Raw genomic sequence first — 18,181 nt, 5'->3', positions numbered from 1 at the left:
GGCTTCACCATATTGGCCAGGCTGGTCTCGAACTGCTGATCTCAGATGATCCACCCGCTTCAGCCTCCCAAAGTGCTGGGATTATAGGTGTGAGCCACCACACCCAGCCATGGCTTACTATTAATACCTGTTAATCTACTTTTTTTTCTTTCTTTTCCCTCTTTTTTTTTTTTTTTTTTTAAATAGAGTCAGGGTCTTGCCATGTTGCCCAGACTGGTCTTGAACTCCTGGGTTCAAGCGATCCAGCTGCCTTGGCCTCCCAAAGTGCTAGGATTACAGGCGTGAGCCACTGCGCCCAGTCTTACTTTTTCTTAAGACAAGATCTCACTCTGTCTCCCAGGCTGGAGTGCAGTGGCATGACCTCCCTGTAGCCTCGACCTCCTGGGCTCAAGTGACCCTCCCACCTGAGCCTCCCAAGTAGCTGAGACTATAGGTCACTACATGATGAGGTATTGTCATGTTGCCCAGCCTGGTCTCAAATTCCTGGGCTTAAGCTATCCACCATCCTTAGCCTCCCAAAGTACTGAGACTACAGGCATGAACCACTATGTCAGCCTTAATCTACTTTTTAGGAATGCTTTCCAAAGGCCATTTATGTGTTTGTTCTCTTCCTCCATGGGGTCATAAGAGACAAATTTACTATCAATGAGCTTAGAGGCAGTTTTGTTCTACACAGTTTTTCACAGGTCTGAAATATTTTCTTAGAGATGGGCTTCCAGTCTACTGAATTACAATTCAGTGACCATTTATTTTTAAGGGCTGTGCTAGGGATTGTTGGGCGTAATGAGTTGAACAACAAGTTCTTGTCCTTTAGGAGAGAATCAGATGGCTATACAGAGTTTATTAAGGCCACAAGAAAAATCCACAGAAAGATTTATGGGGCTTTAAGGGAAAAAACAATTGGTAGCATGTTTGATTACAGTTATCAGGGAAACTTTCATGGAAGAGGAAACTTTGGGGTTGAGTACGGAATATGTTATATGATTTGGGTAGGTAGTTTCAGAGGGGTGGGAGAAAACAGTTCAGATTTTGATAACTTAGTTGCTGTAGAGCATTCTCAACCTACGAGTTTGGCATTTGGTACTTCTGGATAAATCTGCCTTAATAAACATAGCAGATACCAAAGATAAGAGATCTTTTTGTAAGACCAGTGTGCAGTCAGGCAGTTGTTTTGATCCTAGATGTGTCTCATACTCTCAGGTTTTGTTTTGGCATTAGGCTTTCAACCTGCCTCATCCATCTTCTTACTTACAAATGTTTTTGTTCAATGGTTGATTTACAGCTTTGAAACTCAGAGGAATGGACTGGTGTTTATCTATGACATGTGTGGTTCTAATTATGCCAACTTTGAGCTGGATCTTGGCAAGAAAGTCCTAAACCTGCTGAAGGTAAGGCTATGGAGGGCCCTCTCAAGTTTCCTTCAATGCTTGGGATATATATATATTTTTAATTCTTTGGGAAAAGATTTAGGAAAGATGCAAACTTCAGACATTATGTTCAATGTAAAGGTCATCTGTAAATGATGACTACTCTCTGCTTCCTTAGAACAAGAAACGATCTTAAAAGTGAAATGGGAGGAATTCGGGTAAAAAATGCACAGGAACAGCGAGGCGCCATGGCTCATGCCTGTAATCCCAGCACTTTGGGAGGCCGAGGTGGGTGGATCATGAGGTCAAGAGATCAAGACCATCCTGGCCAACATGGTGAAACCCTGTCTCTACTAAAAACACAAAAATTAGCTGAGTGTGGTGGCGCGTGCCTATAGTCCCAGGTACTCGGGAGGCTGAGGCAGGAGAATCGCTCGAACCTGGGAGGCAGAGGTTGCAGTGAGCCGGGATTGTGCCACTGCACTCCAGCCTGGCGACAGAGCGAGACTGTGTCTCAAAAAAAAAAAAAAAAAAAAGCACAGGAACATTCTGAGTCATAAAAGTGGGATGGGCTGGGTGCCATGACTCACGCCTGTAATCCCAGCACTTTGGGAATCTGAGGCATACTTATGTGTATAAGGTGTATATGAAACATACATAAATTTAGGCCAGGCATGGTGGCTTACACCAGTAATCTCAGCACTTTGGGAGGCTGAGGCGGACGGATCACGAGGTCAGGAGATCGAGACCATCTTGGCTAACATGGTGAAACCCTGTCTCTACTAAAAATACAAAAAAAAAAAAAAATTAGCCGGGCCTGGTGGCGGGCGCCTGTAGTCCCAGCTACTTGGGAGGCTGAGGCAGGAGAATGGTGTGAAGCTGGGAGGCGGAGCTTGCAGTGAGCCAAGATCGCGCCACTGCACTCCAGCCTGGGCGACACAGTGAGACTTCGTCTCAAAAAAAAAAAAAAAAAAAAAGAAGAAACATACATAAATTTCCTGCTTAGACTTGGGTCCCATCCCCAAGATATCTAATTATGTATATGCAGATATTCTAAAATCTGAAAAAAATTCAAAATCTGAAACACTTCTAGTCCCAAGCATTTTGGATAAGGAATACCCAACCTGTGTTATGAATGGTGCTGTTATGAACATTCTTAAACATGTTTTCTGGTGCATATGTGTAAGAGGGTCTCTAGGGGAGTGTTTCTCAACCTTTTTTCATTGTTGCCTCACTAAGGAGCCTTTTAAAATATTTTTTCCCCTAATAATTCCTCTTCTAATGAAATTTTAATACCATAAACATACTGCATATCTCTATGTACTCTTTAAAATTTATTTTTTATTTTATTTTGTTTTATTTTATTTTATTTTTATGTTTTTTGAGATGGAGTCTTGCTCTTGTCGCCCAGGCTGGAGTGCGGTGGCGCGATGTCGGCTCACTGCAACCTCCACCTCCCGGTTCAAATGATTCTCCTGCCTCAGCCTCCTAAATAGCTGGGATTATAGGCGCCTGCCACCACGCCCGGCCAATTTTTGTACTTTTGGTAGAGACGGGGTTTCTCCACGTTGGCCAGGCTGGTCTCAAACTCCTGACCTCGGGTGATCCACCCGCCTCGGCCTCCCAAAGTGTTGGGATTACAGGCGTGAGCCACTGCGCCTGGCCTTATTTTTTAAATAGAGACAGAGTCTCGCTATGTTGCCCAGGCTGGTCTTGAATTCCTGGGCTCAAGCAGTACCGCCTCCTTGGCCTCCCAAAGTGCTGGGATTATAGGTGTTGGCCACTGTGCCTGGCCTCTTTATGTACTCTGTATACATAAAAAGTGTAAGATTTCTTTTTTTTTTTTTTTTTTTTTGAGACGGAGTCTCGCACTGTCGCCCAGGCTAGAGTGCAGTGGCACGATCTCGGCTCACTGCAAGCTCCGCCTCCCGGGTTCACGCCGTTCTCCTGCCTCAGCCTCCAGAGTAGTTGGGACTACGGCGCCCACCACCACGCCCGGCTAATTTTTTTGTATTTTAAGTAGAGACAGGGTTTCACCATGTTAGCCAAGATGGTCTCGATCTCCTCACCTTGTGAACTGCCCGCCTCAGCCTCCCAAAGTGCTGGGATTACAGGCGTGAGCCACTGCACCTGGCCCGATTTCTTTTTTTTATTCTGGCTCACCTCACCCTGCTCTCCTACTAATTTTACCCCTTTGGTGAGGTGATATCTCCCCCATTGAGAATGCATGCTCTAGGGTATACACTTAGGAGTAGATTGTTGGGTCCTAAAGTCTGTGAAGATTTAACTTTATAAGACAATGTCAAACTGTGTTTCAAAGCAGTCGTACCCCCTTGCCATGTGTGAAGATTTCCATTGATCTACATCCTCTCCAGCACTTAATAATGTCAGACTTCTTAATTTTTTTCCCAATCAAATGGATATGAAATGGTATCTTGTGGTATAGCTTGCGTTTCTTTTATTAGTGAAATTAACTATATCTCCATATATTCGTTAGCTATATATTTTTTCTTCTTCTGTGAAATGTCTATTTATGATTTGTCCATTTAGAAATTAATAGTTTTTAATATATTACTGATTCTAATCCATGAAGATACATATATACACGCACACATATAATGTGTGCACACAGTAAACTGTCTCTTAATTTATAGCTTGTTTTTTCACTTTTTATGAAGCTCTTTGACTAACAGAAGTTCCTTTTTTTTAAGACCAAGTCTTGCTCTGTTGCCAAGGCTGAGTGCAGTGGCACGATCTTGGCTCACTGCAACATCCACCTCCTGGGTTCAAGCAGTTCTCATGCCTCAACCTCCCAAGTAGCTAGAATTACAGGCATGTGCCACCACACCCAACTAATTTTTGTATCTTTTGTAGAGACGGAGTTTCACCATGGTGCCTAGGCTGGTCTCAAGCTCCTGAGCTCAAGCAATCCAGCCACCTTGGCCTCCCAAAGTGCTGGGATTACAGGCGTGAACCACTGTGCCCGACCCACAGCGCTTAGTTTCATGCAGTTTTTCAATATTCCGGCCCTTTTCATGGGTGTGGTTACCATGCAACACTGGCGGTCTAACTAGGAAGAAATCATTCCTGAGAAATCCAAAAGAAAAAAAAAAAGAGGAATTGTAGCTAGTATCTTCTAGCCTATTCTTTTTGCCACTTTTCTTTCTTTTTTTTTTTTTTTGAGACAGAGTGTTTCACTCTTTTGCCCAGGATGCAGTGCAGTGGTGCTATCTCGGCTCACTGCAACCTCCGCCTCCCATGTTCAAGCGATTCTCCTGCCTTAACCTCCCAAGTAGTTGGGATTACAGGTGCTCGTCACCACACCTAGCTAATTTTTGTATTTTTAGTGGAGATGGGGTTTTGCCATGTTGGCCAGGCTAGACTCTAACTCCTGACCTCAGGTGATCCACTAGCCTTGGCTTCCCAGAGTGCTAGGATTAAAGATGTGAGCCACCGTGCCCAGCCCTTTTTGCCACTTTCAAAAGACTGATTCTTTTTTGTTGTTTGTTTGTTTTGAGACGGAGTCTCTCTCTGTCCCCCAGGCTGAAGCGCAATGGCGTGATCTCAGCTCACTGCAACCTCCGCCTCCCGGGTTCAAGTGATTCTCCTGCCTCAGCCTCCCAAGTAGCTGGGATTACAGGTGCTCATCACCACACTCGGCTAATTTTTGTATTTTTAGTAGCAATGGGGTTTCACCATGTTGGCCAGGCTGGTCTCGAACTCCTGACCTCAAGTGATCCGCCCACCTTGGCCTCTCAAAGTCCTGGGATTACAGGTGTGATCCACCACGCCCAGCCTCAAAAGACTGATTCTCAATCTGACATGTCACTCTGTTCTCTTCAGTTACCCTTTAGTTCTACTGATTGGAGAATCCCCAGCACTCCTCTATGGAGAATATACAGCATCTAGAACAAACTTCTCCAAAGGCCTCTTCACTGAAGTGTGATAAACTACTTTCATCTTTTCCTTCAAAGATGCAACAATTTATTTCAGGACCTAAATGTCCAAGGTCCTTTTACCAGCAAATCAAAAACCATTCTAGGAAAACACCTGTTATTTCCACAAAATGATAAATAAAAAGTAGAAGCTATTACGTCTCTTTTTTCAGAGCAAAGAACTGCAGACCTGGGCCTAGTCTATTTACATGACTGTCTGGGGGTACCTGCTGCAGTCACCAGGGATGGGTGGCAGCTTGGTCAGCAGTGAATAGCCTGCAGCATTCTCCTGTGGTTATAAAGGATTTACCCCTCAATCCCAAACCTTTCCTCAAGGGATTCACAGAAAACCAAGTGATGGTGAAACTTAAGTGGCGAATGGATTACAAAGGCTAACTGGTATCTGTAGATGAACCAGATCTACAGATGTATCTATATGAACATGTAGCTTGCAAATACAGAAGAATACATAGTTGGGGTATTGTCTGGACATCTGGATGAAGTTTTACTTAAGTATAATAATGTCCTTTGTCTCAGAGGTGTGGAAGAGGAAGAGGATGGGGAAATGAGAGAATAGCGTCTTTTCTGGGGGATTTTAAAAATATATATTTCTAGACAATAAAGATTTGTTTGTTTTTCAAATAAATAAATGACTGTATAGCACCCTCATATACTGTCAGTTCAGTAAGTCGTTAACACCTTTTGGAAGGCATCTGGCATTATAAATCCTTAAAAATGCACATACCCTTTGATCAGTTGTATTTCTGAGATTATATGCTAAGGAAACAATCAGGAAAATATAAAAAGAGTATTTACTGCACATTTATTTTAGATAATTAAAAATAATACCTTAAGCTGGCTCCAGTGACTTAAATCTATAATCTCAGCCCTTTGGGAGGCTGAGGTGGGAGAACTGCCTAAGGCTAGGAGTTCAGGACCAGTCTAGGCCACGTAGCAAGACCCTGACTGTACAAAATTTAGCTGCGTGTGGTGGTGTGTGCCTATCATCCCAGCTACCCAGGAGGCTGAGGCAGGAGGATCACTTGAGCCCAGGATATGAGGCTGCAGTGAGCTATGATCGTATGATTGCATTCCAGCCCAGTTGATAAAACCCTGTCTTAAAAAAAAAAAAAAGAATATTCATAATCTTTAGCCAAATAATCCCAGTCTTAGAAACAGCTTCTTAAAATAATTTAAAAGGAGGCCAGGTACAGTGGCTCATGCCTGTAATCCCAGCACTTTGAAAGGCCAAGATGGGCGGATCACTTGAGGCCAGGAGTTCGAGACCAGCCTGGCCAACATGGTGAAAACCCATCTCTGCTAAAAATACAAAAAAGTTAGCCAGGCGTGATGGCACACGCCTGTAATCCCAGCTACTCGGGAGGCTGAAGCAGGAGAATTGGTTGAACCCTTGAGCAGATATCGTGCCACCGCACTCCAGCTTGGGTGACCAAGTGAGACTAAAAAAAAAAAAATATTAAAGTGAGTCTCAAAAAAAAAATTAAAAGGAAAAGATAAAATGAGCATATCAGGATTATTTAGGCCTGAAAGCAAACTGAATAATCAGAATGATGGTTACATGGTTAATTAAATTACCTATGTCATATTTATTCCCCAGGATATTGTGACTTTGTTAAAACTGACAAATAGAAAGTCTAAGTTGGGGAAAGACGGGACTTTTTAATATGTAAAGGTGGAAAACAAAACAGCTACCCACATAGAAAAAAATGTCAGATTCCTACATCTCATACTATGTTCAAAAATCAACTTCAGATAGGTTAAAGTCTTAAATAGCAAAAACAGGCCAGGCATGGAGGCTCACACCTGGAATCCCAACACTGGGAGGCCAAGGCAGGCAGATTGCTTGAGCCCAGTAGTTTGAAACCAGCCTGGGCAACACGATGAAACCATTTGTATTTTTATTCTACAAAAATACAAAAATTAGACAGGCATGGTGGCCCATGCTACTTGCGAGGCTGAGGTAGGAGGATCACTTGAGCCTGGGTGGTCAAGGCTACAGTGAGCCATGATGGTGCCATCATACTCCAGCCTGGGCAACAGAGTGAGACCTTGTCTCAAAAAAAAAAGGACAAAAACAAAAGTTTAAATTTTTAAAAGAAAATAGCTCCTCAAATGTGGACAAGTGGAAACAATGTGTAAAATAGCTCCTCAAATCTGGACAAGTGGAAACAACCAATGTGTACAAGTGGAAACAACCCAAATGTCCATCAACGGATTAATAGATAAGAAAAATGTGGTATATTTATGAGGAAATATTATTCAGCCTTAGAAAGCACTGTAATTCTGAGACATGCTACAATATGGATTAACCTTGAAAACATTATGCTAAGTAGGATAAACAAGACAAAAAAGGACAAATATAGTAGGATTCCAATAATACGAGGACCTAAAATAGGCAAATTCATAGAGACAGAAAGTAGAACCAAGGTTACTAGGAACTAGGGGGAGAAGGGAATAGGGAGATGTTATTTAATGGGTACAGGGTTTTTGTTTGTGATGATGAAATAGTTCTGAAAATGAATAGTGGTGATGGCTGCATTGTGAACATACTTAACGCCAATAATTGTACACTTAAAATGGTTTAAAAGGTCAATTTTGTTGTGTATATTTTACAATAAAAAACCAAATTAGAAAAATTAATACACATTGGTGGAATCGGTGGTACAGCAGTAAAAAAAAAAAAAAAAAGTACTTTTTCTGACATTAAAATAGAAAAGGATTTAAGACACACAACACACTAACCAGAAAAGAAAACAGTAATACATTTAACCATTTGAAAATTAAGAACTTCACGCCGGGAGCAGTGGCTCAATGCCTATAATCCCAGCACTCTGGGATGCCAAGGTAGGAGGATCACTTGAGATCAGGAGTTCGAAACCAGCCGGCCAACATGGTGAAACCCTGTCTCTACTAAAAATACAAAAATTAGCCAAGTGTAGTGGCGCAGTCCCAGTTACTTGGGAGCCTGAGGTGGGAGGATCATTTGAGCCTGGGAGGTACAGGACTCAGTGAGTGGCGATTGTGCCACTGCACTCCAGCCTGGGCAACAGCAAGATCCTGTCTCAAAAACAATACAAAACAAAAACAGAGCAGCCAACCAAACAAAAAAACTAAGTACTGTGGATTAGGAATGAATGATTTTTTCATCTTTATATCTTGTGTGGATGAGGATATCTCCTTTTTTTAGATCTCATTTGCCATAGTGCACATTAGATTATATTTATTGATTGGTAAATACATAGATGAATGAATAGATTTAAAAAATGATTATGCATACATCAGACTGAATGAAAAGTTATGAAAGAGAAATTTTTAAAATTTTTAAATTTTTATTTATTATTGTTAAAATTTTGAGATGGAGTTTCGCTCTTGTCGCCCAGGCTGGAGTGCAGTGGTGTGATCTTGGCTTACTGCAACCTCCACTTCCTGGGTTCAAGCGATTCTCCTGCCTTAGCCTCCCGAGTAGCAGGGATTACAGGCACATGCCACCATGCCCGGCTAATCTTTGTATTTTTAGTAGAGATGGGGTTTCACCATGTTGGCCAGGCTGGTCTCAAACTCCTGACATCAAGTGATCTGCCCGCCTCAGCTTCCAGAAGTGCTGGGATTACAGGCGTGAGCCACTGTGCCCAGCCATATTATTTTTTTTGAGACAGAGTTTCACTCTTGTTGCCCAGGGTAAAGTGCAATGGCTTGATCTCAACTCACTGCAGCCTCTGCTTCCTGGGTTCAAGTGATTCTCCTACCTCAGCCTTCTGAGTAGTTGGGATTACAGGTGTCTGCCACCGTGCCTGGCTAATTTTGTATTTTTAGTAGTGATGGGTTTTACCATGTTGGCCAGGCTGGTCTTGAACTCCCAACCTCTGGTGATCCACCCACCTCGGCCTCCCATAATGCTGGGATTATAGGCATGAGCCACCGCACCTGGTCAAGAAATGTTTAATGTTCAGTTTATTCATGATCTCATTTTTCCTTCAAGTTTTAATAACATAACTTTTTTAAGAGGCATATATGTATGCTGATGTGTGGTATGTGTAGGATATCTGTTGAGATGAGAAGTCAGAATAGTTTTTGATCCATAAAGCTTACGGTAGACAAGAACTTAACATTGTTATTTTTAAAGGTAAATCAGCTTCTAATTTCTTCAGTTTGTTTAACCACTTTTCCTCTAGCTGCTGAGATCAAACCTGAATTAGGCTGTAGACTCCCCCTGCTGGGTAAGAATGGAGAGAAGAGCAGAAAACCTAAACTTGGGCTTGAAGAGTCACAGGTTCCATTACACTTAAATCCTCATGTGTTTTCTCCACAGGGAGCATTTCCAGCTCGTTTGAAGAAGGTGCTGATTGTGGGGGCACCCATATGGTTCCGAGTGCCCTATTCCATCATCAGCCTCCTCCTGAAGGACAAAGTCCGGGAGAGGGTAAGGCAAGCTCGCCCTTTTTTATCTGGAGGTGAATAGATACAGTGAATTCCTGCCAATTAATTTTCTACCTTCAAAAAATCCTCCTGGCATGTCTTCTAGAGCCTGTTCTGCTTCTGTTAGTGCATTCACTTATATTCTCTACCTGATGCATTAGTCAGTTCAATACAGACTGCCTCTCTTACTGTCCTACGAGCTTCTTGAAGTTCAAAACTAAACACAGTTTATCTGGTTCTCACTTTCTATAGCACCTTGCATAAGATAGTACTGAAGGAATGTGTCCTGGAGGTAACTTAGGGATAGCTGCTACTTCCAAAATTTATCCTAGTGCTGCATAGGCCTTTAATATTTAACAGCTTGTAATATAACTGCATTAGTTGAACTGGCATTAGAATTTGTTCAACTGGAAACATCATTCAATCCCTTGACCACCAGGGTTGTGGAGGAAAGTTTTTCATTATGTCTCTTTCTACATTTATTCCTGGCATTTTTTTTTCTCAGAACATCTTGTTGCTTCCCAATTTCAAAAGCGTTCAAAATTACTTTAATTCTGGGCCAAGTGTAATGGCTCATGCTTATAATCCTAACACTTTGGGAGTCCGAGGCCAAGGCGGGAAGATCGCTTGAGGCCAGGAGTTTGAGACCAGCCTAGGCAACACAGTGAGACCCCGCCGCCACAATAAAACCAAAAACTTTAATTCTGTTATAATCTCCTGCGTGTTCCATGATTAAAAGATTTATGGTCTCAGTTACTGATTGCAGCAATTAAAAGACAGGATATGAAAGTGAAAACATTTGGTTCTGTGGAAGCTACTTAGAGACCTAATGACGCAGAGTAGGAGAGAGCTTTTCTTTCTTTTTTTTTTTTTTTTTTGAGACAGAGTCTCACTCTGTTGCCTAGGCTGGAGTGCAGTGGCACGATCTTGGCTCACTGCAGCCCCGCCTCCTGAGTTCAAGCGATTCTTCTGCCTCAGCCTCCTGAGTAGCTGGGAGTACAGGCGCACGCTACCACACCCAGCTAATTTTTGTATTTTTAGTAGAGACGGTGTTTCACCATATTGGCCAGGCTGGTCTCGAACTCCTGACCTCATGATCCGCCCACCTCAGCCTCCCAAAGTGCTGGGATTACAAGTGTGAGCCACCTTTTTTGAGACGGAGTCTCGCTCTGTCTCCCAGGCTGGAGTGCAGTGAAGCGATCTCGGCTCACTGCAAGCTCCGCCTCCCAGGTTCAAGCCATTCTCCTGCCTCAGCCTCCCTAGTAGCTGGGACTACAGGCGTGTGCTGTCACGCCCGGCTAATTTTTTGTGTTTTTAGTAGAGACGGAGTTTCACTGTGTTAGCCAGGATGGTCTTGATCTTCTGACCTCATGATCCACCCACCTCAGCCTCCCAAAAGTGCTGGGATTACAGGCATAAGCCACCGTGCCCAGCCAGGAGAGATCTTTTCTTTCTTTTTTTTTTTTTTTTTTGAGACAGAGTTTTGCTGTTGTCGCTCAGGCTAGAGTGCAATGGCATGATCTTGGCTCACTGCAACCTCCGTCCCCCGGGTTCAAGTGATTCTCCTGCCTCAGCCTCCCAAGTAGCTGGGATTACAGGCTCCTGCCAACATGCCCAGCTAATTCTTGTACTTCTTTAGTAGAGATGGGGTTTCACCATGTTGGACAGGCTGGTCTCAAACTCCTGACCTCAGGTGATCCACCTGCCTCAGCCTCCCAAAGTGCTGGGATTATAGGCATGAGCCACCGTGCCAGCTGGAGAGATCTTTTATAAGGTAACTCTTTGAGAGGAATCCATAGGCAAGTTCTTGCACTTGAATTATAGGAATTATACATGCATGTATAAACTCAAAATATATTAAGCACTTTTTGTAGTCGAAGCACTGGTTCCTGATAATTAAAAATTAAGTGAGACAGTCTACCCTCAAGGAGCTCATGGTCTTGATAGGGAACACAGAGATACACATATGAGGACTTTGGCTCTGCAGGAACGCAGAGGAGCATATGGCCTCAGGCAGTCAGGAAAGACTTCACAGAAGAGGTGAACTGTGCTGGTCCATGAAGAGGCAGAGGAGGAAAGGAAGGCATTCCAAGAAGAGGCGACAGCAAAAGAGATGAGCTTTTAGGAGGAAGAGAATCCCCATTCCACAGAGATCCTAAGGAGAACCAGTTAAGCTAATTAGTTCCAGCATGGCTATGTCCAAGCAGAGAGCAGAATTAAGTTTTATGGTTACTACAAAAAATTAGCTGGGCGTGGTTGTGTGCATCTGTATTCCCAGCTACTTGAGGGGCTGAGGTGGAAGGATCACTTGAGCCCAGGAGGTTGAGGCTGCAGTGAGCCTTCATCACGCCACTACACTCCAGGCTGGGTGAAAAAGTGAGACCCTGTCTCAAAAAAAAAGTGTTATCTCACATTTTTCCTGGGCTACCCTGCCTCTGGGTGTCTTGCTTTCATAGAATCCTATCTTTGTGAACAGTTATACCAAGCTGAGTAAAATACAAGCTAACAGGCCTTAGAATTGGTTGTCTGAGTATGGGGTTGACAAAAATAACTACTACCTATGCATTCTTAGTGGCCAAAAAAAGAGTACCAGCATGCAGCGATGCTGGGAAGCCTTGTTAATAATATAAAGCTTTTGTTCACTACATCGTCCTTTCAGAAGATGTATAACAGTGTCCCTAATTCCAGGAGTGAATTCTATATACATTCTGGGAGTTCACACTTTTATCTGGCAAATTCATAGGACTTAAATCTCAGGCAGATGAAATGTAGTCTACTACTTTTACAAGTATACCTTGTATTTCAAGAAAATCTTATCCCATCCTCCAAACCTGATATAAATACATTTATTCTTTGTCACTCTATATGCCTTTCCCTCCTCCCACATACTCACATGGTTCTTTCTAACCTTCCAGATTCAAATATTAAAGACATCTGAGGTCACGCAGCATCTGCCCAGGGAGTGTCTTCCAGAAAACCTGGGTGGGTACGTCAAAATTGATCTCGCCACTTGGAATTTCCAGTTCCTACCCCAGGTGAACGGCCACCCAGATCCCTTCGATGAGATCATCCTGTTCTCCCTCCCTCCTGCCTTAGACTGGGACTCAGTACATGTTCCAGGTCCCCATGCTATGACCATCCAAGAGTTGGTGGACTATGTTAATGCCAGGCAAAAGCAAGGAATCTATGAGGAATATGAAGACATTCGTCGTGAGAACCCTGTTGGCACTTTCCACTGTTCCATGTAAGTAGAAAAAGTTTGGGCCAGCAGCTGGTTACCAGGATGCTTCTGGTAGGCTCTGGCAACAGCTCCTTCCACCCCTCACTTGCTTAGCAGAGACCCTTCCTTATGTTAGGGAACATCACTCTCACATAAATGATGGTTTCTCGCATGCAGAAAGAGGTACTTTCTGCTTTGGTGCTTCTTGCTAACATCCTATGCTCTGAAATTTCTGAAGGTCTTTGGTACCAACAGGATAACCCTGTTGGACATATTTTTGGATGTTTTTCTGAAATGCAAGTTTTTTTTTTTAAAAAGTAGGTTCAAAATAGGCTACTCTCTATTCCAGTACTCAGTGTGAGTGCTGGTCTGTTCATTTGGGCAGTTTCTCCCCATAACATTTATGGTATAACATTACTTCTTGAGGAGGGGTATGTGGTACACTTATAATAATCCACAGTCAGAGAGTACAGTTGCCTCATAGGACTTTAACCCCTTGAGATTTTCATTCTACTCAAATCCTATCACAAAACCATCTGGCTAGTTTATAACTCTGGCTCGTAACTACTTGATAACTATATATACATACATACATATATATATACACACCCACACACAAATTAGCTGGGTGTGGTGGCGCACACCTGTAATTCCTTCCTTCCTCCCTCCCTCTCTCTTTTTTTTTTTCTTTCTGAGATGGAGTCTCGTTCTGTCACCCAGGCTGGAGTGCAATGGCACGATCTCGGCTCACTGCAACCTCCACCTCCCAGGTTCAAGCGATTCTTCCTGCCTCACCCTCCCAAGTAGCTGGAATTATAGGCGCGCACCACCATGCCTGGCTAATTTTTGTATTTTTAGTAGAGACAGGGTTTCACGATGTTGGCCAGGTTGGTCTTGAACTCCTGACCTCAGGTGATCTGCCTGCCTCAGCCTCCCAAAGTGCTGGGATTACAGGTATGATCTACCGCACCTGGCCTCTTTTTCTTTTTTCTCTTCTCTTCTTTTCTTCTTCTCTTCTCCTTTTCTTTTCTTTTATCCTTTTCTTTTCCTCAAATTCCTAGGTTAAAGCGATCCTCCTACTTCAGCCTCCTGAGTAGCTGGGACTACAGGTATGTGCCACTATGTCCAGCTAATTTTTTATTTTTTGAAGAGATGGGGTTTCGGCATGTTGCCCAGGCTGGTCTCAAACTCCGAGGCTCAAGTGATCCTCCTGCCTCAACCTCCCAAAGTGTTGGGATTACAGGTGTGAGCCACCGCACCTGGTCAGATTATTTCTCTTACCATGTTGCTGTCATTTCTCTTACCATGTTTTAATTGGCTGCCCCAGAAATCTCTTTCTCTCCAGCTAGTGAGCTGTGACTGTTGAAAACTACAGAAACTAGGGCTGGGGGCAGTGGCTCATGCCTATAATCCCAGCACTTTGGGAGTAAAGGTATAGGAGGATCATTTGTGCCCAGGAGTTTGAGACTAACCTGAGCAGCATAGCAAGACCCTACCTCTACAAAAATAAAAAGCGAAAAAATTAGCCAGGCATGGTGGCACACTCCTGTTGTCCCAGCTATGCAGGAGGATCACTTGAGCCCGGGAGGTCAAGACCACAGTGAGTTACGATCACGCCACTGAGCTCCAGCCTAAGTGACAGAGTAAGACTTTGTCTAAGGAAAAAAAAAAAAAAAAAAAGAAAGAAAATGAGGGAAGCCATCCTAGTGGGTCCCAGCCTCATATTCCAACTTAACCAAAAATTCCCTCTGTGAGTGACACAAGTTATTTCCCTTCTCAGCACTTTGGTTTTCCTCTGTATAATATGTGACTACTGGACTCTGATATTCACCTACCTTTGTAGCTTAAATGTTTTAGAAATCTAGGATTCTGTGAGTACCTCTTCTCTCTTGTAACTCCTGTCCAGTGTAGTCAGTGTGTTCTGAATAAGATGCAGGGATAGAGTCTTTTAGCAAAGCAAAGAGGGAAAATAATGAGTTGGGGAAAATAATGAGATAGGGTAAGTAAGAGATAAGAGGCACTTGAGAAAGAAGTCAATCAGAGCAAGAATGCAAAGGAAAATAAGAGGAGAAAAAGGGGACACAGACCATATATCAACAAGGGAAATTATTCTTTTCTCTCATACAGCTCTGTTTCTTCCCTACCAGCTCCAGACCCCTATTTTTATTTAATTTTTATTTCATTTTACTTATTGTATTTATTATATTATTATTATTATTATTATTATTTTTTAGAGACAGGGTCTTGCTCTGTCCCCCAGACTGGAGCATAGTGGCATGATCATGGCTCACTGCAGCCTCCATCTCTTGATGCTCAATTGAGCCTCCTGCCTCAGCCTCTTGAGTAGCTGAGACCACAGACATGCACCACCATGCCTGGCTAATTTTTTAAATTTTTTGTAGAGTCTCCCTATGTTGCCCAGGCTGGTCTTGAACCCCTGGGCTCAAGTGATCCTCCTGCCTCAGCCTTCCAAAGTGCTGGAATTATGGGTGCTACCTATACCCAACTACCAGACTCCCTGTTTATATCCAATCTCTTTTGCAAACAGAACAGTTATTCCCTTAAAGTCTTTTTTGTTGTTGTTGAGACAGTCTCACTCCATCACCCAGGCTGGAGTACAATGGTATGATTTCGGCCCACTGCAACCTCCACCTTGTGGGTTCAAGCCATTCTGTGCCTTAGTCTCCCAAGTAGATGGAATTACAGGTGTGTGCCACCACACCCAACTAATTTGTGTGTGTGTATATATGTGTGTGTGTGTATGTTTGTTTGTTTGTTTATTTATTTATTTATTTATTTTGAGACAGAGTCTCACTCTCGGCCAGGCTAGAGTGCAGTGCCACGATCTCAGCCCACTGCAACCTCCATCTCCCGGCTCAAGCAATTCTCCTGCCTCAGCCTCCTGAGTAGCTGGGATTACAGGCATGTGCCACCACACCCGGTTAATTTTGTATTTTTAGTAGAGATGGGGTTTCACTGTGTTGGCCAGGCTGGTCTCAAACTCCTGACCTCGGGTGATTCGTCCTCCTTGGCTTCCCAAAGTGCTAGGATTACAGGCGTGAGCCATCATGCCTGGCCTAATTTGTGTATTTTTAGTAGAGATGGGGTTTTGCCATGTTGGCCAGGCTGATCTCGAACTCCTGACCTCAAATGATCTGCCCACCTCAGCCCTGCAAAGTGCTGGGATTACAGGCATGAGCCACTATGCCCAGCCTCCCTTGCAGTCTTGAATCAAGGAAATACGTTGGAGCAGGCAGGCATGCCAGGCTGATCTAAGAGGATGCACACTTATCCTGGGGATTCTTCACCTTGCTCTCGGTGCTTTTGCAACTACCAGCTGCTGTGAGGCCCTTGAGATGTCATTTCTACTATGGAGTCTCCCCTCCTCCATTAAAAAAGTGGGTTTGGCTGGGTGCGGTGGCTCACGCCTGTAATCCCAGCACTTTGGGAGGTTGAGGCTGGCAGATCACGAGGTCAAGAGATTGAGAACATCCTGGCCAACATGGTGAAACCCCGTCTCTTCTAATAATACAAAAATTAGCTGGGTGTGGTGGCACGCACCTGTAGTCCCAGCTACTTGGGAGGCTGAGGCAGGAGAATCACTTGAGCCCAGGAGGCGGAGGTTGCTGTGAGCCAAGATCATGCCACCGCACTCCAGCCTGGGCGATAGAGCAAGACTCTGTCTCAAAAAAAAAAAAAAAAGTGGGTTTAGATCGTCTTGTTGGCATCATCCAAACCAGCTACCATTTGACAATCAGAGAACAGATCTCTCATCTAATGAGAGGACTTCCTAGTCTTGCCTGTTGAATGACTGATTCCCCACTTTATGATTTAGAACCTAGAATCCTCATCAGCTCCAAGCCTCTGACTTACACCAACTCCCAGTAGAGCTACTTACAAAGAACAAACTGTGTCTCCCTTGGAATTCTGGATTATGAAGTGGCTATCAGTGTATATTCACTCTTGCCCAGGATTCCCCTGGACCAAGAGACTTTCTTTCTCTTTTCTCTTTTTACTTTTTCTTATAATTGTAGATTCACCTGCAGTTGTAAGAAATAATGGAGACAGATTACATGTACCCTTTCTACAGTTATCCCATGGTAACATCTTCCAAAACTATAGTGTAATATCACAGCCAGAATGTTAGTATAGATACAATCCACCAATCTGATTTAGACTTCCCCAGTTTTACTTCATTTTTGTGTATTTAGTTCTGTGCAGTTTTGTCACACATGTAGGTTTGTGTATCTGTCACCATAATCAAGATACAGAGTTCTATCACCACAAGGCTCCCCTCATTGCCCTTCAATATTTTTATTTTACACTTGATCTTAGCCAAAAGACTGAGAAGCGATCAATATTTTTATTTTTATTTACTCATTTTTTTAAGACAGAGTCTTGCTCTGTCATCCAAGCTGGAGTGCTGTGGTGCAATCTCGGCTCCCTGTAACCTCTGCCTCCCAGGTTCAAGCGATTCTCCTGCCTCAGCCTCCCAAGTAGCTGGGATTACAGGCATGCACCACCATGCCTGGCGAATTTTTGTATTTTTACTACAGTCAGGGTTTCACCATGTTGGCCAGGCTGATCTCAAACTCCTGACCTCAGGTGATCCACTCACCTCGGCCTCCCAAAGTGCTGGGATTACAGGCGTGAGCCACCGTGCCCAGCCTCATTGCCCTATAGTAAACATATACCTCCTTCCCACCACCTCCCCATTCCTAACCCCTGCAACCACTAATCTATTCTCCATTTCTATAATTTTGTCCTTTCCAAATTGTTGTTATATCAAGTAACATTATATAAAATGTAAAAAAATTACATACATACTGTATGTAATCTTTTAGGATTGGTTTTATTCACTAGGCATATTCGTATAGGAAGGGAGAAATATATATATATTTTTCTCTGAGATGTGGTCTCGCTCTGTCGCCCAGGCTGGAGTTCAGTGGCGTGATCTCAGCTCGCTGCAACCTCCGCCTCATGGGTTCAAGTGATCTCCCGCCTCAGTCTCCCAAGTAGCTGGGATTACAGGTGCCTGCTACCACGCCCAGCTAATTTTTTTTTTTGTATTTTTAGTAAAGATAGGGTTTCACCATATTGACTAGGCTGGTCTCCAACTCCTGACCTCAGGTGATCCGCCAGCCTCGGCCTCCCAAAGTGCTGGGATTACAGGCATGAGCCACCGCGCTGGGCTGAAATTTTTAAAGATTTTACAGACAACT

The 18,181-nt window shown here is 43.5% G+C and overlaps 1 protein-coding gene and 1 pseudogene across 2 annotated transcripts in view; both read left to right on the top strand.

The window, feature by feature from the left end:
- The window catches only part of PTPN9 (protein tyrosine phosphatase non-receptor type 9), a 107,032-nt gene that overhangs the window by 60,786 nt on the left and 28,065 nt on the right, over positions 1–18,181 (top strand). For both annotated transcript variants that reach the window (XM_024348981.3, NM_001280467.1), the window contains 3 exon segments: positions 1,283–1,388; positions 9,633–9,743; positions 12,655–12,983. In XM_024348981.3, the coding sequence (XP_024204749.1) occupies positions 1,283–1,388; positions 9,633–9,743; positions 12,655–12,983 (546 nt within the window).
- Positions 5,519–5,965, top strand: LOC104002386 (small nuclear ribonucleoprotein F-like; annotated as a pseudogene).

Source organism: Pan troglodytes, chromosome 16, assembly GCF_028858775.2.
Source record: "Pan troglodytes isolate AG18354 chromosome 16, NHGRI_mPanTro3-v2.0_pri, whole genome shotgun sequence".
NCBI lineage: Eukaryota > Metazoa > Chordata > Mammalia > Primates > Hominidae > Pan > Pan troglodytes.
This window is presented reverse-complemented; position numbering and strand designations above follow the sequence as displayed.